Source organism: Odontesthes bonariensis, chromosome 11, assembly GCF_027942865.1.
Source record: "Odontesthes bonariensis isolate fOdoBon6 chromosome 11, fOdoBon6.hap1, whole genome shotgun sequence".
Classification (NCBI taxonomy): domain Eukaryota; kingdom Metazoa; phylum Chordata; class Actinopteri; order Atheriniformes; family Atherinopsidae; genus Odontesthes; species Odontesthes bonariensis.
This window is the reverse complement of record NC_134516.1, coordinates 32,765,609-32,786,733: the sequence shown is the minus strand read 5'-3', so window position 1 is coordinate 32,786,733 and position 21,125 is coordinate 32,765,609. Positions and strand designations below refer to the sequence as shown.

The 21,125-nt window shown below is 42.8% G+C and overlaps 1 protein-coding gene across 1 annotated transcript; it reads left to right on the top strand.

Annotated features, from left to right (window-relative positions):
• Positions 1-1,621: 1,621 nt before the first annotated feature.
• LOC142391256 (NLR family CARD domain-containing protein 3-like) lies at positions 1,622-20,962 on the top strand (the record flags this gene model as incomplete). The annotated part of the gene is made up of 9 exons (XM_075477027.1): positions 1,622-1,863; positions 2,647-2,766; positions 6,966-7,044; positions 7,207-7,414; positions 7,562-7,719; positions 7,840-9,404; positions 18,483-18,603; positions 18,851-19,060; positions 20,885-20,962. Coding segments are annotated over 9 exons (2,781 nt in total), but the record flags the coding sequence as incomplete, so codon positions are not given.
• Positions 20,963-21,125: the final 163 nt, after the last annotated feature.

Below are 21,125 nucleotides of genomic sequence, written 5' to 3'. Positions count from 1 at the left end.
ACACTGAACAATCAATAATCTTACTGGACTTGTCCAGTTTAAACTTTCATTTATTCCTTTCCCTCTTATATAAGAGTGCATACCAGTGGTCATATTGACTTCTTTAAATGTACATTTGTTTCACAGCTGAACTTCCTTACACTGTACTTCTTTTTAACATGTTCAAGTAGCTGTTTGTTTTTCAAATGCTCTGTATCAACATAATTCTTCTCCTTCTGTTTTTAACAAAGTCTTCAACTTAGCAACTGGAGTTCGATCCTCAGCATGTCAGATCAATTTATTTTATTTTATTTAAAAAAAAAAACTATTTGAGCATACTTTCAGCCATTTCAACTGTTTCTAGCTTGAAATCATTACACTTTCGTCTTTTAAATGTCATTTCAACTTCAAACTCCTGTTTCTTCCCAGCCTTTTTTAGCTTCTTTAGCTAACTTCTAACTCTAACTCTTTAGCTCCTTCAGCTGTTAGCTTCTTCAGCTCCTTTAGCTTTAACTTCTTCAGCTGTTTTAGCTTATTTTAGCTTCTTCAGCTGTTTTAGCTTCTTTTAGCTTCTTTAGCTTCTTTAGCTCCTTTAGCTTTTAGCTTCTTCAGCTCCTTCAGCTTTAGCTTCTTCAGCTCCTTTAGCTTTAGCTTCTTCAGCTCCTTTAGCTTTAGCTTCTTCAGCTGTTTTAGCTTTTTTTTAGCTTCTTAAGATTTTTTAGCATGGTTGTTCAGCTCTTGCATTCTCACAGCTGTTTCGCAGGAACAGCTCTTTCTAGTTTACATTGTTATTGATTAGAAACATATTATCTATTTTTTTAATTCACAAAATAAATCCCTTTGTGTTTTAATTTGTGGGAATAACTGTGGTTTCTTGCATTAAAGTCAGGCACAGAAACTCACTGCTGTTTATCTTTAACGCCCTTAAAGACAGAAAGTAACAACCTGATGAATGTGTGGTTTTGTTGCTGTGTAACAGGAGTCAGACAGGTTTTTCAAAGGTTTTTAAATTCCATCACCTTGATCATAACCACCTCCATGTTCCAGTACAGACAGTACCCGTCAGACTAGTTTTTCCTTGTTTCTCAGTGTTAAGTTTCTTGTCTTAATATAGACAAGTGGCTGTAACTGGAGTTTTACAAAGTCTTCTTCCTGTTTAATTTTGACCTTTTATTGCATGTATTCATTTAAAATTTCTGTTTTATTTCATAGCATAATTTTTCTGAGACTCCAGAAACACAATTAATGACAATAATGATTCAACCGAGACTGATATGAAACAGAGAATCAGCCAATCAGAGGAGCAGCTGATCTTTTTACAGCCCAAATGATGGAAAGGAGGATGTGAGTTGATGTGCAGATGAATGATCTGTGTTTCCTCTGCAGATGAAGGTAGAAAGTGTGTGTGAGCTGATGTGAGTTCAGCAGCATGGATCAGTGTGAGGACACTAAAACCTCTCTGTGTGGGGAACATGAGAGCCAGAGCAAAGCTCAGAGGTGAGAGGACCATCTCTAACTGTCCATGACTCTTCTCCATGTCAGAGCTCAGCACTCACATCACCAAACCACCTTTATTCACAGGAACCAACCTGAACCAGAACCTGAACCTGAACCAGAACCTGAACCTGAACCAGAACCTGAACCAGAACCAGAACCTGAACCTGAACCAGAACCTGAACCTGAACCTGAACCAGAACCTGAACCTGAACCTGAAACCGAACCAGAACCTGAACCTGAACCTGAACCTGAACCTGAACCTGAACCTGAACCTGAACCTGAACCTGAACCAGAACCTGAACCTGAACCCAGCTGTGTGTCCTTTAAGAGCGACCTGTCAAAGGATCAGATTATTAATTTCCAGCATGATGTTCCATCAGCCCAGCAGTGAGTAGCTGTCAGTATTCAGTGGAGGCTGCATCATGTTTCAGATGATAAGCAGTTTCCAGCTGAATTACCTGAGACTTGGATCAGTTGTTGATGTCTCTGATGAGATTAATTAGCTGCATCATGTGTGTAATGTGATGTTTTAGTTCAGTCCTGCAGCTCTTTATTAAAACAAAGGGAGAATATTGCTGAATATCTGTCCACTGATGTGGCTTTTTCACAGGATGCTGATTATGTAGTGAACATGGCGGCTAATGTAGAAATATTATGTTCTCACACATTGTGTTTAATGACGTCAGTTTAAAACGACCTTCTGAAAAAAACAAATCAAGTCAGTAATGTTAGTAACTGATCTGTTATTAATTCTCTCCTAATAAACCTGCTCATGTTATCTGGTGAAAAGATCTCATTTTTTAATCTGACACTGTATATTCCAGAAAGATGAAATCTTCCAAAGTCAGTGTTTTCCAGAGTGGTGCAGCTGTAGTTTGTTTCTGAAAGAGCAGAATGAATCTGATCACACAAACAGTACAGACTGAGTCAGAGAACCACACTGTAAGCTCAGAGCTGAAGTCTTCCTGTTTTCTCTGGTAAAATTACATCCAGCTTCCAGTTTCACACACCTGCTGACGTCTGCCTGCAGAGTGGCAGAGCTGCCACAAGGGGGAGCTCTAACGTTATTCCACAGCAGCCACACTGACTCTCTGACAGGCCGTCTCACTGCAGACTCAAACACTATCACTGAATACTTTAGTTTGAAAAAATCATGTGTTTTTCTGTCAGGATCCATCAGAGCCTCAGACCTGAACCTGAACCTGGACCCAGCTGTGTGTCCATGAAGAGCGACTGGTCAATGGCGCCGCCTCTTGCATTCAAATCAGACCAACATCCATCCTTTCAGAGGTGAGCTGAGTGTAAATGTTGTAGCAGAGTAAAATGTAACAGAGTCAGTTTGAACAGTTCTTATTCCAACAAGTGTTTAATGTGAGCTCAGCTCTGCTTCACATCCATTTCTGTGTTCATATGTGAAGCGGTGTGTGTTGGATGTTTCCCACAAACACAGCAGTCAGAGAGGAAAGAATGGATGTTGGAGGTGTTTCTGAGTGTCTGTAGGACAGCAGCTGGTCCAGCAGGGGGCGCCTTTGTGCTTTGGCTCTAACACAGTGTAGGTAGGAACTTCCACTCAGGGGGCCGGTGCTGCTGGATGGAGGAGGACAGATAGATTTATTTAGAATTAAAAAGCTGAACGTCTGAACCACATGGAGCTGATGGAGGTGTGGTGTGTTCCAGGTTCAGCAGAGGAACAGTCAGCAGGGTGCTGGTTAGCTGCTTCAAGCTTTGAGAAGTTCAGATTAGTGAGCAACAGAACAAACGTTTGTCCTGAAAGTTACCTGTTACCTATCCACTTCGTGCCTTGTGGCACATAAGGCCTTCACAGAGCACTTCCACTTCTCCCGGTCAGCTGCTGCAGTCCTCGCTTCAGCCTATGATGTCCATCCTAGCTCTTTTCTTTCTTTCTCCACAGTACGTCTCCAGGTGGTCTTTGGTCTTCCTTTTCTTCTATTCCCTTCTGGTGCCCAGGTCATTGCTATATTGCAGTCGTTGTTGTGGTCCTGCCGTAATATGTGTCCAATCATTTTCCGTCTACGTAGCTTCACTTCTTCACTCAATGCCTTCATCTCAGCTCTTTCTAGCAGGTCTTCAGTTCTGACGTGGTCTTGCCAATGTATACGGAGTATTCTGCGTAGGCATCTATTATGGAACACATCTACTGCTTTGTTATCTCCTTTATTCATTTTCCATGTTTCACATCCGTATAGCAAGACTGGCACTACTAGCGTCTTGAAAAGTCTTAGTTTTGTTCTCCTTGTGATGCTGTTGGAGCTCCAGATCTTCTTGAGTCTGATGAAGGCACCTCTTGCTTTTGATAGTCGGTTCTTCAGGTCTTTCATTCCACCTCCCTCTTTACAAACTGTGGCTCCCAAGTATGTGAACTGCTCCACCTCTTCAATGTCTTTTCCATTGATCTGGATTCTTTCCTGGTTGCTTGCGTTAATCCTCATTGTTTTTGTTTTTTGTGTGTTACTCTTAAGACCTACTCGCCTGGCCTCTTCATCCAACCGTGTTGTTTTATTCTGAATTTGTTGTTTTGTAAAGGATAGTAATGCTATGTCATCTGCGAAGTCCAAGTCGTCCAGTTTTGATGTTAGCTTCCATCTAATTCCATTTTCTCCCCGTCTAACTGTTCTTCTCATGATCCAATCTATCACAATCAAGAATAAGAATCCTGACATATTGCAGCCTTGTTTGACACCGGTTTTAATGTCAAACCATTCACAAATTTCTCCCTGGTCTTCAACTGCACACTGGAAGTCTTCATAGAATGTTCTCACCATTCTCACAATCTTGTCTGGGATTCCATACTTTTCCATGATTATCCACAGGCTCTTGTGATGGACAGAGTCAAAAGCCTTCTCGAAGTCTACAAAATTCATATACAGTGTTGCTTGCCACTCATTAACCTGTTCTATGATGTTCCGTAGTACGAAGACTTGCTCTGTTGTTCCCCTTCCTGTTCTGTAACCTGCTTGTTCTTTTCTAAGTCTGCAGTCAACTCCCTGTCTTATACGGTCTACAATAATCCTGCCGAGTATCTTTCCCACAACAGATAGTAGGGTTATGCCTCTTGAGTTCTTACATTCTTTGAGGTTTCCTTTCTTTGCTAGTTTGATGATAAGCCCTTTCTTCCAGTTTGTTGGAATCTTTTCATGTTTCCATACCTTCCCTAGTAGTTGGTGCACTTTTATTGTTGAGAAGTCTACATCAGCTTTTAATAGCTCAGCTGTGATGCAGTCAATTCCTGGTGCCTTACTATTCTGCAGTTTTTTTATTGCTTCTTTGACTTCAGCAATTGATGGTTAATTTACTGTGATCTCCTCGATTCTGTTATTGAAATCACATTCATCATCTTCTGTTATTGGGTTTTCCGGTTCTTCTGTATTAAACACATCCTTGAAGTGTTGTGTCCATCTTAACTTAATTGCGTCTCTTCCGCTGATGAGGCTACCGTCTTTGTCTAGTACTGCTGTGCTCTGTCTGGGTCTCTCATTACATAATGTTTTTGTGAGTCCATACAGGGTCTTCATGTGTTTTCTTGCGGCGTCTTCGGCTTCACTAGCAATGTTCTCCAACCATTTCTTTTTGTCTGCTTTTATACTTCTCTTCACCTCTTTGTTCTTCTCTGCATACTTCTCCTTTAACTGCTTCTTGATTCTTTCTGAATGTGTGTCTAGGATTTTCTTATTTAGTTTTTCTCTTTGTTCTACAAGGCTCCAAGATTCTTCGCTGATCCATGGCTTCTTCTTTTTCTGTGGTCTTCCAAGGACTGCTTCAGCTACTTCATTGTATGTCTTCTCCATTACTTGGGCGTTACGTTCTACTTCTTCATCTCCTTCTCCTTCCACTTCCTTTTCTAGCACCTGCAACCTGTTTTGCAAACTGATGGAGAAGGTCTTTAAGATGGTTTTATCCTTAAGCTTTGCTGTTTCATACTTGACTCTGGAGTTTTTCTTTTCCTTTTGCTGTTTCTTCAGTCTTAGCTTGATTGTTGTGCAGACAAGATAGTGGTCACTTCCAATATCCGCAGATCTGTGTACTCTTGTATCTTTGATTGAATTCCTAAATCGTTTGCTGACTAGTGTATGATCTATCTGATTCCTGGTCTTCCCATCTGGGGATATCCAGGTTGCTTCATGTATGTCTTTATGCGGGAACAGAGTTCCTGTTATTACTAGCTCGTTCATGTCGCACATCTCACACAGCCTTTCTCCATTATCATTCTGTTGTCCGAGGCCGTGCTTGCCCATGACCCGGTCATAAACTTTTTCCTGCCCTACTGTCTGGCATAAAACTCATCTTTTTCTTGTTCGTCTGCATCTTCTGTGGGTGCATAGATATGTATGATTGTCATCTTAATGTGTTGGGAGTGGTATCTGGCTTGAATGATTCTTTCATTGACTGGGGTCCAGTCAATCAGGGCTCTTGCCGCTGTTTTTGACATCAGTATGCCTACTCCTTGTCTATGGTTGTTGTCGTCTCTTCCAGAGTAGATGATGGTTTCTCCTTCTGCTAGTTCTGCTTTTCCTTGTCCTGTCCAGGGTGTTTCACTGATGCCCATGATGTCGATTCCTCTGTTCTTCATTTCTCTTGCTACTAGTGAAATGTTGCAGCTTGTGTAGAGTGTTCGTACATTCCAATTACCGATCTTCAAGTTGCTTTTCGGGTGCAGTGGTGGCCTATTCAGCCCAAGGACGTCCTGTCGGCTTTGGCCCTTGTGCATCATGGTGTCTCTCCTGTTGTGAGGACTGGCTTCAGCATTCCCCGGATATGTTTTTTTTGCTCTGTTTCTGGTTTCTGTAATAATGTGTTTTTTCCGGGTGCGGGTTATCAGCCCACAGCCCAACCCCCAACCTGGAGGGCCAGTGGGATCACTCTTTGTCTGGCCTCTACCCTTCGACCTGTTCGGCTTGGGTGGCCCTACCCGACATAGCTCTAGGGGTCATGGAGACATGCAAACCACCCCACCACGTTAAGGTTGTGATCCCGTAGGGGCAGTTGTCCTGAAAGACTGAGATGAAACTTGGTAAACAGACAGGAACTCTGCTTCTTCCAGTGAACTAAACACAGCTTTGGAAGATACAATGAAAGTTTGTCTCCTGTCTTTGGGAAATAATCATCAGATGATGTTGTACAGTCATCGTCTGAGGCCTTCACACTGGGAGCTGCCCAGTACAACCAGTCTGATCCTAGCACACCCTGGCTCTGGCTGCCTTGCTCCAGGGCACTTCAGCAGGGAGGGAAAGCTTTCTGAAGGGGTTGGTGAGAGCTGCTGGGACCCAACCAAAGTGAGCTGAAAGCTCCAAGCAGCTGCAGACTGAGCTGTTGGTTCTCAGTGGGATCAGCAGGACCAGTAAAGCTTTCCACTACAGGGAGTCCTCTGATCCACTGCTCACATCCACACATCCCTTCATGGAGCTTCACCTTGTGTTGGTCTCTGTGTGGACAGACAGAATGTGAGCTCATTCTTCATGATTCCTCCACAGAGTGGACCAGCAGAGCTCAGAGGGTCCCAGTGGTCCGTCTGCCCAGCAGCATCAAACACAGCTGGACTCCATATTTATGGTCTGTACATGTACAACAACTACTTTCCCATCTGTTCTGCTCACAGTCCTCTCCATGCTGCACTCTGTAGACCAGTGGGTTGTCAGTGTGTCCAACATGGATCTGATGTTTGGCTCCATGGTTTCAGTCTGAGTGGCTCATTCATATAGTTTTCTGTTCCAGCTGCTGGAGGACAACATGCTCACTTTTGTGAAGGAGGAGCTGAAGAAGATGCAGAAGGTTCTGAGTCCAGATTACCCAGAATGCTTAGAGAGTCAGAGGGAGGGTGAAGATGAAGAGCAGAGGAGCAGCAGAGAGGCATTAGTGAAGATCACAGTTCACTTCCTGAGGAGAATGAAGCAGGAGGAGCTGGCTGAGCGTCTGCAGAGCAGTAAGAGGATTCCTCTAAAGATTTAACCTGCTGGATAAAGGACACATTTACTGATGTCTCAGCACACAGAACAGCAGATGTTCAGATACTCATTCTTTACAGGGATGGAATAACTATTTACTTATGTTATTTCTTGTCTTCATTCAGAACTTTGTGGACGTAAAGTTAAATCTGCTCTGAAGAAGAAGTTCCAGTGTGTGTTTGAGGGGATTCCTAAAGCAGGAAACCCAACCCCTCTGAATCAGATCTACACAGAGCTCTACATCACAGAGGGAGGGACCGGAGAGGTCAATGATGAACATGAGGTCAGACAGATTGAAGCAGCATCCAGGAAAGCAGGCAGAGCAGAAACAACCATCAGACATGAAGACATCTTTAAAGTCCCACCTGGAAGAGATGAACCAATCAGAACAGTGATGACAAAGGGAGTGGCTGGCATTGGGAAAACAGTCTTAACACAGAAGTTCACTCTGGACTGGGCTGAAGGCAAAGCCAACCAGGACATCCACTTCATGTTTCCATTCACTTTCAGAGAGCTGAATGTGCTGAAAGAGAGAAAGTTCAGCTTGGTGGAACTTGTTCATCACTTCTTTACTGAAACCAAAGAAGCAGGAATCTGCAGCTTTGAACAGTTCCAGGTTGTGTTCATCTTTGACGGTCTGGATGAGTGTCGACTTCCTCTGGACTTCCACAGCAAGGAGCCCCTGACTGATGCTACAGAGCCCACCTCAGTGGATGTGCTGCTGACAAACCTCATCAGGGGGAACCTGCTTCCCTCTGCTCGCCTCTGGATAACCACACGACCTGCAGCAGCCAATCAGATCCCTCCTGGCTGTGTTGGCATGGTGACAGAGGTCAGAGGGTTCACTGACCCACAGAAGGAGGAGTACTTTATGAAGAGATTCAGAGATGAGGAGCAGGCCAGCAGGATCATCTCCCACATCCAGACATCCCGAAGCCTCCACATCATGTGCCACATCCCAGTCTTCTGCTGGATCACTGCTACAGTTCTGGAGGATGTGTTGGAAACCAGAGAGGGAGCAGAGCTGCCCAACACCCTGACTGAGATGTACATCCACTTCCTGGTGGTTCAGGCCAAAGTGAAGAAGGTCAAGTATGATGGAGGAGCTGCGACAGATCCACACTGGAGTCCAGAGAGCAGGAAGATGATTGAGTCTCTGGGAAAACTGGCTTTTGAGCAGCTGCAGAAAGGAAACCTGATCTTCTATGAATCAGACCTGACAGAGTGTGGCATCGATATCTCAGCAGCCTCAGTGTACTCAGGAGTGTTCACACAGATGTTTAAAGAGGAGAGAGGGCTGTACCAGCAGAAGGTGTTCTGCTTCATCCATCTGAGTGTTCAGGAGTTTCTGGCTGCTCTTCATGTCCATCTGACCTTCATCAGCTCTGGAGTCAACCTGATGGAAGAACAGCAAACAACCCCCTGGAGGCCTAAATGGTTCAATAAACAAGGTCTAAAACATCTCCATCAGACTGCTGTGAACAAGGCCTTAGAGAGTCCAAATGGACACCTGGACCTGTTCCTCCGCTTCCTCCTGGGTCTTTCCCTGCAGACCAATCAGAGGCTCCTACGAGGCCTGCTGACACAGACAGGAAGTAGCTCACAGACCAATCAGAGGCTCCTACGAGGCCTGCTGACACAGACAGGAAGTAGCTCACAGACCAATCAGGAAACAATTGATTACATTAAGGAGAAGATCAGTGAGAATCTGTCTGCAGAGAGAAGCATCAATCTGTTCCACTGTCTGAATGAACTGAATGATCGTTCTCTGGTGGAGGAGATCCAACAGGCCCTGAGTTCAGGAAGTCTCTCCACAGATAAACTGTCTCCTGCTCAGTGGTCAGCTCTGGTCTTCATCTTACTGTCATCAGGAAAAGATCTGGATGTGTTTGACCTGAAGAAGTACTCTGCTTCAGAGGAGGCTCTTCTGAGGCTGCTGCCAGTGGTCAAAGCCTCCAACAAAGCCCTGTACGTACAAACATAGATACATTTCTTTTTAAATACATTCTTTACTTATTAACAGAGAAAAAAACTCTATTTAGCTTCTTTTATTTTACGTTTTTACTTTATTTCCATGGACATATAAACAGAAACAAACAGGGAAACAGAATTCTTCCACTAATGAAATACAAATGTAGTTTGATTGATTAGTCGATCAAGTTATTTCCTTCCATCTCATTTCCTCCTCAGACTGAGTGACTGTAACCTCTCAGATGAAAGATGTGCAGCTCTGTCCTCAGTTCTCAGCTCCCAGTCCTCCAGCCTGACAGAACTGGACCTGAGTAACAACTACCTGCAGGATTCAGGAGTGAAGCAGCTTTCTGCTGGACTGAAGAGTCCAAACTGCAGACTGGAAAAACTCAGGTAAGGATTCATGACCTTTTCAGCTGAGAGCTGATATAATTCTGGCTTAAATGGATTAAAAACAGCTTCCAGGTACCTTGATCAATGAAACAGGTTGATCTGTTCTGCCTTTTGATTATCTGGCTTAAATAACTCTGGTAACTCTGATAATGAAATATAACACACACAGTTTAAAGAAATACCAAAGTGCTGTTTTACTCCTTTGCATTCCTGTAGATTTGTCCTAAAACACAGATCCATCACATACCCAAAGTAAACTACTTTACAGAAATATGAGCTGTTTTTTCCTCTAAATGTGAGCATCAAACCTCATTTAAAGCAATACTATGTAACATTTCTACCTGAAAATAACAGCTTGAAAAAAATTGTGCGGCTAGAATGAGTTTTAATATTACGATTGGCCTGTCTCCTATGCCCTTCGGGGGTCTGAGTTGGAAAAACTGCGCTATGTAACTTTGCTGGACCGGCCCGGGAGCTGAGCGGAAGTACTTCGAATGCTTTCTGGCACACCTACCGCAAAAACAAATAGACCCCTCTCTCGCTCCCAGGTACATTTGATTACTCTTACCTTCTCGGTCGACATAGCTTGCACCTTCTGACTCCTCACCGGTTCGTCAACAAACGTGAAACCTGAAAGCGAAAGGGTGTTGTATTTACGACAGTGTAACCGTACATTACCTCCAAGCCTGTAGGGGGAGCTCCAGAGTGGGCTTTTTGAGAAGTTACATTGTATTGCTTTAAATGTGGACACACTGCACTGGAACAAAGTGATTATATATGTATGGTTATTTGGTTTGAGGCAGTGTTAATTTCGTCAAATTTTTTTAATTTAGTCTTAGTCTTAGTCACAATGTCGAAAATCAATTTTAGTCTTAGTCATATTTAGTCATTGCCTTCCCAATTTAGTCTTAGTCTTAGTCATAATGACGAAAATCAATTTTAGTCTTAGTCAAATTTTAGTCATTTTAGTCATTTTAGTCAACACTGTACATTATAGAACTTCTCACACGGCGGCATCATCAATCATTATCATGCAGGTTGTTTTGTTGTCCTTGTTGTAAACGAAATGGCTCCATACATCCAGGCGTTGTTTTCGCCCAGCTCCAACAAACCGTATACCGGCAGGTGAGATAAATGCTACAACTAGCATGCACATGGCGAGTTACACATCAAAGCAACAGAAGCTACGGCTGCAGCAACCTGAATACATTACATGAACAATATATACAGCCATACTCATGTTTCATTTACGCACACACCACTTGCCGGGACATTAATCAACAGCTCGATCTTCCCTCTGTCCACTCATCAGAGCACACACCTGAGGTCCGTTTCACGTAGCAGGTTTAGTGAAAACTCTGAGTAGGTTAACCCTGAAATGAGGGAAACTCTGAGTTTTCCGTTTCACAAAGGGAGGTAACTCAACCCCGAGTAAGAGGGGTAACTCTAGCCTGTTTCACAAAGAGAGGTAACTTAACCTCACGGTCAGTTACCGGAGTAACAGACTCTCTGAACCTAACCTGGTCGGGACCAGGTTTTATTCAAGAAACCTTGAGTTTCTTTCTGTCTCCGCCCTCTTTCAGCCACACACGCCATTTGATTTCCTCATTCATTCAGTCAGCAGAGCGAGTTCTTCTACTTCTAGAAGTCCATCAGGCACAGTAGGAGGCGACTTTTTTCACGAACATGTCCTTTTGACAACGATCCCGTGGATGAAGGTGCAGCACTATTGCGCAGAGAAATAAATATTCGTCGGAGATGGTTATCAGACCGCGCATAGATTTTTGCATTTACAGACAATTATCTTTTTGAGCGGCACCATCAGAATGTGTTGGGACAAAAGAAAAAAAAGACATAAAAGACAAATAAATATTTGTATGAATAGGCTTAAAAAAGACATATATAGGCCTATTATATTTTATAAAGGCACTCGTGTCTTGGGGGTGGACTCCCTCAGCCACTGCCCTCCCGTTAGAGGTGGCGGTGCTGGGCACCACCCGTTTTACGGGCCTCTGCCTTCTTTCTGTTGGCTCAGTAGAAGTCTGTGTTAGTTTAAGTAGGCTTAATTATTTAACAGAACATGATATAGATGATGACTCTAAATTGTCCTTCGGAATCTGTGAGTGTGCATGGTTGTTTGTCTCGTTTGTCTCTATGTGGCCCTGTGATGGACTTGCGGCCTCTCCAGGGTGTACCCCACCTCTTGCCCATTGACCGCTGGGATAGGCTCCAGTATGGAAGTTTTTCTGTGCCATCAGAGTTTGAATACGAATTTCTAATATCGAATTTTTACAGCATCAAAATCAGACTTTGAATTTGAAAAACTAACAGTGTAAAAAAAAAATACAGTGGAAAAAAATTTCAACTTCCAAAAATTCAGTGGAAAAAGAACCAGACTCAACATCCGGGTAAACAGGGAGAAGCAATCGATCCCTGTCTCAACTCATCCAACGGCAGCCAATCAAGTTACGCTACATTGGACAGATCAGCCATGTCCACCAACGCGGGTGATGGTGCTTCGGTGAGTGAGTTTACTTTATTTTCCATTTGTGTGAATAAAATTGAGTAATAGATATTAATATATATTGAGCTGATCTGATGAATTGAGACAGGGATCGATTGCTTCTCCCTGTTTACCCGAATGTTGAGTCTGGTTCTTTTTCCACTGAATTTTCTGAAGTTGAATTTTTTTCCACTGAATTTTTTGAAGTTGAATTTTTGTTTTACACTGTTGGTTTTTCAAATTCAAAGTCTGATTTTGATGCTGTAAAAATTCGATATTAGAAATTCGTATTCAAACTCTGATGGCACAGAAAAACTTCCATACTCCAGCCCCCCCGCGACCCGACTGACGGATTCAGCGGTGTATAGATAATGGATGGATGGATGATATAGATGAGAAGACATAGTTTATGTGTGTGAAAACAGCATTATGTTGGGAATAAAATAACTGCACAGTCAAATAGCCACTCAATATTTACTTTACAGTGTAAAACATGATAAAAATGAGGAACCTCCATGCCGAGGTCTCACCTGTTTGAACGATGTTTTTATATTTCATCTTAAACTGCTGCCAAGAGCGCTTCTTCCCTGCGGGATTGCACCTAAATGAAATAAATGAATGGGCTACCATTCAAGCAGTTTCCCTGTAATATTATTGTGATTGCAAAGGACTACATTTAAACTTACACTTTTGCTGCTGCAGCGGTGTTGCACTTATTTCTAAAAACGTATTGAAACTCGCCGTATGAGCGCATTAAGATTTCCAATTCGAGGTTGGTGACAAACGTAGCCCCTCCTCTTCCCCGTTGCCATGGTGACTCGTCGAATCGGGGCTCCATTGATGCTGGCTTTTTAAAGTTGTGGTGCACATGCAAAACTCAAGGTGAACTTACTCAGAGTTGATTAACCTCACTCAAATCAGCGTTTCTGGAACCGAAAACTCAGGGTTTTCTATCTCAGAGTAGATCAACTCAGAGATCAGGAATAGACTCAGAGTTGGTTGAACCTGCTACGTGAAACGGACCCCTGTTCTAACCGAGCACCGACAGTTACGCTACATGACCAGCAGGGGGCCGCTCCGCTCTGAACTGACCAACACAATACATCTATAAACATAACAAATCTCAACTTTGGAGCCTTTTCTACATCAAGAAACACTTATATTAACAATTACAACTTACAAATTAATTATAAACAATTAAATTTGTTAATGTCCATTCGTCCATGGCTTGTAAATTTCGTCTTGTCTTAGTCTCGTTAACGAAAATCATTTTTTATTCTAGTCATATTTTTATATTCTGGAAGCATTTTTGTGCGTCATCGTCACGGGAAAAAGGGGCGTTAATGAAATATTTTCGGCATCGTCCTAGTTGACAAAATTAACACTGGTTTGAGGTGAACCTGACCTTTTGTGAAGGCGACTGTGAATTAGACAGATGTGCAGCCTCTGGTTTGCTGCCATTTAACGGGCAACAAAGCCACATAATCCTTTAGTGAATCAGAAGCTGAATGTATTTCCCAAACACACAGAATCCTTCTAAGTGTTACTGGAAGTGAATAAGACATGTTGGAACACACTGGGGAAAAAATCATGTCCAAGTGACTTTTATTAACAGATGCCTGTAGATGACTACAATCAGGATCTGCAAGTCCTACTGCTCACCAAGTCTGACTCCAAATATTAAAATGGCACAAAAAAGGATATTTTACAGCTTTTTATCAGACTAAATCTAGAAGCTGTCCAAAAGCAGCTCCACACAGTCCACAGAAATGTTGCTTTTTTTATCAGATATTTCCTCCCCAGACTCCTCAGAGTCATGATGACTGCATGTTTTTAGTTTGTCAGGAAAATGAATAAGAATACTCAGGAATACTGTCTGAAGTTCAAAAGCAGAGGACATTAATTATCCTGCGGCAAGGGAACATTTACATACAGAAGCTGTGATGCAAATGCTCAGAGATGCAGAGTTCTCAGGAAGCTTTTATAGGGCAGAGAAGACGGATGCTTGCGTCTATGCATGAGACATTTCCTTCTGTCTATGACATCATCGACGCGTGCCGCGCCACTAGACGCGTGAATAGAAAGCCCCCGATAGCCCCAAATAACAACAACATGGCAGCTCTGAGCTAACAGTGCAATAGTACGCGTTCATTCAGTCATTGGTCTTAAAGTATTGGTGAAATAAAGACGGATAATGACTTATTTAGCTGACTGTCAGTGTGAGAAGATGCTTTGCTCACATGGTGTTCTTTGCTGAGCTGAGATCATCAGTAACAAAACAGGATGAGCCGATAACAGCAGAAGATACATCTTTTAGTTTCTGCTTTGGTAGCGAGCATCTGTACTGATCTGCTCATTAGTCCAGTGTTTGGATTTCCTGAAGATGAGTCTCTCAGTGGAGCTGCTGCCTGCTGTGTTTCTGTCTGCTTCTAAATCATGTGACTGATGGAAGCTGTGATGTTTAAAGACTGAATGGAAACACTGAACTTAACACTCTGACTCCTCCTTGACTTCAGCTTTGTGGCTTCCTGCTGGAGATGGAGGAGGTCTCCCAACCATCAGCCTCAAACTCCACTGATTCTGATAGTTAGTCAAAGCGTCCATCAGCATCCATTAATCAGCCAAACTGATCAATCAGTCCACCTCTGGATGCTTCCAACACTTTTCTAAGGCTCTGTAATGTTTGGACTGACTGAAATATTCAAACACAACAAGTCACAGTAACAAGTTCTGCTGCTGTCGACTCTTTAAAGAAGTTTGATTCCATGATTCCATTAAACATCACTGCACCATGCTTTTGTGCCTTTAACCTTCAATAAAACAGTGAACCTGATCTCCATTTCTATCAGTTTGTTCCCATTTGCTCCAAAGTTCCTCCTGACATGTTTGTTTTCTTTGAAACTTGAATCATTTGGCTGCACAACATGAGTTTGTATGGATGGAGCCACTGGTGGAGCTGGCAGAGTTTAAGAGCTGAAGTCACTCCGTCTTTATTGAAGCAGCAGCATGTTGTCATTAATATTAATGAGAGCTCTTTTTCACTTGTTCTGTTGGACTGTTTTAACCTGCATCCTGTTGGCTTCAGCTCACATGTTTTATTCTTTATTCAGATTGGAGCGCTGCAGTTTGTCAAAGATCAGCTGTGCTTCTCTAGTCTCTGCTCTGAAGTCCAACCCCTCCCATCTGACAGAACTGGACCTGGGCTACAACAACATCGGTGACTCTGCAGCGAAGGAGCTGTGCAGCTTTCGGCAGAGTCCTCACTGTGGACTGAAGACTCTGAGGTCAGACACCATGTTTTAGTTGTTTGTTCAGATTAATATGATGTGAAAGTTGTGCTGGTCTTCATGGTAAAGTCTGTTTTCTTCTTCAGTGGTTTAGTTGATGAAATGATGATTCATTAAATAATGAGAAAACACAGTGAATCTGTCAGACAGAAACAAATCTAGAATCACTGGCTGATGCTTCTAGAGCTCCAGAGTTGGTGAATATTTCTGTCTGAAACAATAACAACAGTTTGGAGCAGCAAAACTCCAAAAGCCCGTTAATCAGCTGATACTAACAAACTCCCCTCCAACACTGTTGGAAATGAACAATCTTTGACTTGGTTAGAAAACAACTTTCATCACAGCAGCAGTTATCTTCAGTCAGATTCACTCATGATGACAAAATCCAGCCAAAAAGCTTCTCCCACTAATAACTGAAAGGAAATAACTTTCAGTTGAGCTTTATTTCATGAATTCTATCAATAATTCCCTCTGTTACACAATGTCAAGTCCAACTGAAAGTGATGCTGACATTTAGTGACTGTGGGGAAAATACAAAGAAGAGTTTATCAGAAGAAGAATAACATGATTGGACGATGGATGGAAGTTGTGAGTGTGTGAGCAGCTTTTTTATTTCCACTTTAGTCTCATTTCTTCATATTTGAAATGTTTTCTGTTTTCAGATTCAAACTTTCTGTCAGATTCTGAACTTTTTTCCACCTTCTGATCCGTTTTTTCACTTTCAAACTTTTGCTGCTGACCTGCTTTGAGAGCCAGGACGTCAGCTGACAGGGGTGTTAAATCCTGACTGCCAGAATAACAGAGGAGGCTGAAGGGACCCCCATCATGCTGCCTTCAGGGACTGTGGGAACTGCAAACCTTTCTTAGACACCTCCTCCACACTATATTTCCATGAGTGCTGGTGAAAATAACCTGCAGCACTGACACACTTTGTTAATGTCAGCTGTTTCTGTCAGTACTCGTCCATGATGGACAGCAGCTTGTTCAGAGTCCTTTTCTCTGCATCTGATGTTAAGGACTCCAGCTCTGCAGCAGCCACAGAGCCAGCTTTCCTCAGCAGCCTGTCCAGTCTGCTGACATCTCTCCTCTTAAAGTTGCCTCCCAGCACACCACCGCATAGAAGAGAAGGCCAGCCACTAAAATATGAAGAATAACAGAAAAGAGAAGATTTGATATCAAATCAAAGTTAGCTTCAAACTAAAATCATCTCTCTTTTAGTTCTTGTGTTTTAGTGTAAATGATTTAGTGATGCGTGGAAATATCCAAATATTCAGTGTTTCCACATGTCTGAATTAATCTTCCCTTACATCTTTTTCACCTACCAAAGCAATTCTTTTCTCACTTTCATAGACTGAAGCAGAGCTGTTCCTTAGAAAAATTATCCTCGTAAAAAACATTTTTCTTAAGCAGCTGAAATGTAGCTTTGACTCACCTTTCTGGGTCCATCTGAGAGATCTTTGATCAGTAAAGTTTGGAAAGCTGAATGAAGATTAAACTGCAACCCAAACTGACAGATCTGCTGGTTCTGCTGCTCATTTGAACATGACAAATGTTCAGAGGTCAGTCACTTTAACTACAATGACTAAGTCTCCTTTGGGTTTTAGCCTTCACCCAGTAATTAGTGACAGACTGGAGGAAATGGCAAAGCACTGACTCAGCACTTTATTTTAAACACGAAGGATGAAAAATCACCAAAGTTGAGAGGATCACATGCTAAAAGAATCCATAAAAAAGTGCAGAAACCAGAGTGGAATTCAGAATAACACCAAAGAAGAAGAAGCTGTTTGATTTGTGTTTAAAAATGTAAAAATCCAGAAGTAACAGATGTGCAGCAGAGCCCTGCCAGCACAGAGAGATGGGGCCACCTCTTCAGAGGGCTGTGCTACAAGGACAGATTGATGGCTTACCGAGGACTGTTGGGCCTAAAGTCAGTCAGAGTTTTCAGTGTCAGATCACCGTGGTAACAGCTGGTGATCACATGACCTGCTCCGAAGCAGGTTCTGTTCAACATTTCATCTGAAGTTCCGAACAGAAAGGCTCCACCCATTCACTGATGAATTTCCAGATGTCCCAGATTAAAAAGATAAACACAGTAAATCATTTAAATGTGGTCAGGCAGAAGTGATGCATTGTTGTTTATTTCTGACATTAAAACCAAACTCAAAGATTGTTCTGATCAATGTTAAAAATGTCAGATTGTCAGCCATAACTGACAGAAAATCCATGATTCAGCTGCACAATAACAGGTCAGAGTGCAGCAAGTTGAGTCAGTACTGAGGAAGTTTGACCTTTTTAATGATCACATTTAACCAGAATGGAATAGCGTTTTCATTAGATTTCATTTTCCAGAAAAGTTTGGATTTTTTTCTCTAAAATGTGACAGAAATAACTTGACAGTGTTTCACTGACCAACTTCAAATGTTGACTTTAATGTAAAAAGAGTCAGAAAAGGGAGAGAAGCATGTTCACCTTTAGTCATGGTTACACTATCAGGCCACTGGAAGCTCATCCAACTTTCAAACCAGTGCTTTATTGTAACACAGGGACTAAAGCTCTGAGTTAAAGACCTCTTTGCATTTTAACTGTGTGGCAACTAGTTCTGAAGTAAACCCACCCACCCAGTTAGCTGACGACACCACCGCTGTAGGACAAACGATGACGAGTCGGCCAACAGGGAGGAGGTCCAGCACCTGACCCACCGGTGTCTCCACAACAATCTGGGTCTAAACACATCCAAGAATAAGGAACTTATTGTGGATTTTAGGAGATCCAAGAAGTCCATGCTCACCTCCGTCCATCAGGGGAGAGGAAGTCAAGAGGGTGGAGAGCTTTAAGTTCCTCGGAGTCCACATCTGGGCTAACCTGACCTGGTCCACCAACATCTCCTGGCAGGTGGAAAGCAGGGCAGCGCCTTTACTTCCTCAGGAAGTTAAACCAGGCCCACCTCCCTCATCACCTGCTGGTTAACCTCTACAGGACCACCATAGAGAGCATCCTGATGGTGGAGGAGGAGGTTCTAAGAAGGGATGCAGCTGATACTGAGGTGAATAGGCCAGTTATCTTGGTTCCAGTCTTACCTCTCAAGCAGGAAACAATACATCATTCTGAAAGGTTCCAACTCCATCACTGCAGCAGTTAACCATGGCGTCCCCCAGGGGTCTGTCCTGGGTCCCCTTCTTTTCACCATTTACATGCTCCCCCTAGGACAAATTATCCGAAACCATGGACTCAGTTTTCACTGCTATGCTGATGACACTCAGATGTACATCAGCACAAACCCCTCCTCTCAGCTCCCACCCATGCAACTCAACAACTGCCTGCAGCAAATCAGAGCTTGGTTGACCTCTAACCTTCTCAAACTCAACAGCAGCAAAACGGAGCTCATGGTGGTGGCCCCGGCACCCCTGCTGAAGAAGGTTAGTGATCTGGCCCTGGTCATAGATGGCTGTTCCATCTCTCCATCACCAGAGGTACGGAACCTGGGTGTGATCCTGGACTCCACTCTCTCATTTCGGTCCCACATCAAGAGCATCACTAAATCTGCCTTTTTTCACCTCAGAAACATTTCAAGACTCCGGCCCTCATTATCTGACTCAGTAACAGAGACCCTCATCCACTCATTTATCTCCTCCCGCCTGGACTACTGCAATGGTGTCCTGTCTGGGCCACCCAGTAAGGCCCTTGACAGGTTGCAGTATGTCCAAAACTCAGCTGCCAGGGTGCTAACTCACACCAAGCCCTGGCAGCACATCACCCCCATCCTAAAGCAATTTCACTGGCTCCCAGTCAAAGCACGAGTCACCTATATAATCCTTCTCTTGACCTACAAATCTCTCCACCTACTTGCACCTAAGTACATTTCCCTGACATACATACTCCCAGTCGCGGCTTCTGCGCTCCTCAGACAAGGACCTACTTTCCGTTCCTCGTACCAGACTAAAAACATATGGAGATAGTGCCTTCTGTTCAGCTGCCCCTACCCTATGGAACAATCTGCCACTTCACATCCGTTCTGCCCCCTCTCTACTACAGTTCAAAAATAATCTAAAAACACATCTCTTCTCCATGTCCTACTCTTCTTAAACCCACCCCTCCGGCCTTACGCTTCCCCCCTTCTTTTCTTTTGTTAAGCGACCTTGGGTACCTTGAAAGGCGCAATATAAGTCCAAGTTATTATTATTATTATTATTATTATTATTATTAGTTATAGAGAGAAATATGGAGCGGAAAGCTGGAGTTGTGGCCTAGGGCAAATAGCAACAAAGAATGGGAGGCAGTCAATAAAGATTTGTCGATAATATTAGATAGATTAGGAGGAAATACAAGAGATAGGCTAGAGAAGATGGGATATATAATTTACTCCTATGGTGTAGAAAGATTTGGGCTGCAAGATAGAGAGTTGAAAGAGTACATTTAGTTAAGTCTAGACGGCAAAAAGAGATGGAGAAACTGGTTAAGGAGTTGATAGATCACTGATCTATGTAGGGAGTATAGGGAATTATTCACTGAGTGGTTCATTTTTTCTTCAGCGCAAGTTTCTTGTGTTTACCTTAAATCCAGTAGCAAAACATAACAATAAAATGTTTTATACAACTATGAACTATTTAAAAATATAAAGTGACCGTACAAGTGGCAGAAGTAAGTGACACACTAGTGACAGAGCTGGATTCCAAAATGATTTTTGGAAAGGCACATAGTGGATTAAAACTGGTTTGTTCACAGTGTTATGTGGAGGGTGTGAAGTGTTTTCCGGGTTATTGAGCAGCCTCAGCAACATTCTTCTTTCCATACTCTGCTCCTGGGGCTGCAGAGCAGTTTGTTTGTCTCTCTGGCTCTGATGCTGCTGCCCCAACAGATGCTGCCAGGCACATCACACTTTCCACCACAGACCTATAGGAGATATGGGGATGTGCAACACCCTGATGCAAATGTTGTACCACATTAGCTTCCTCCAGGTTAATGATTTTAAAGGACAAGAAGGAAAACATTTTTATCAAATATCTTCTTTTCCATCGTCAGTGTCATGGTTAGTGGTTTCTGTGGTTTTAAGATCTTCTGCTTCTGTTTGGTTTGTCTTTCTTTTACTTTTGTAAAGCTGTTGTTTTGTGTTGACTCAGTTTTTGCTCTACTTCCATGTTCTGTATTCCAGTCATGTTTTTAATGAAATCAGCGCCTCTTCTGTATCTTGTTAGCTTTACTTCCTATTTTATTTGGGAGAACTTGCTTCTCGTTTATATCCTGTTCAGCTGTGCTTCTCCCTCATGTTTTCCTCCAATTCCTTATCCATTTCTCAGTTTCCACAGAGGCTGAATGAAGGAGACATTTGTACGCTCAGCAGTTTATCAGAGAGCAGAAACTCAGATTTAAGTTGAAGAAGAACAGATTTGTAGCTTCCTGCTGGAGATGGAGGAGGTCTCCCAACCATCTGCCTCAAACTCCACTGATTCTGATAGTTAGTCAAAGCGTCCATCAGCATCCATTAATCAGCCAAACTGATCAATCAGTCCACCTCTGGATGCTTCCAACACTTTTCTA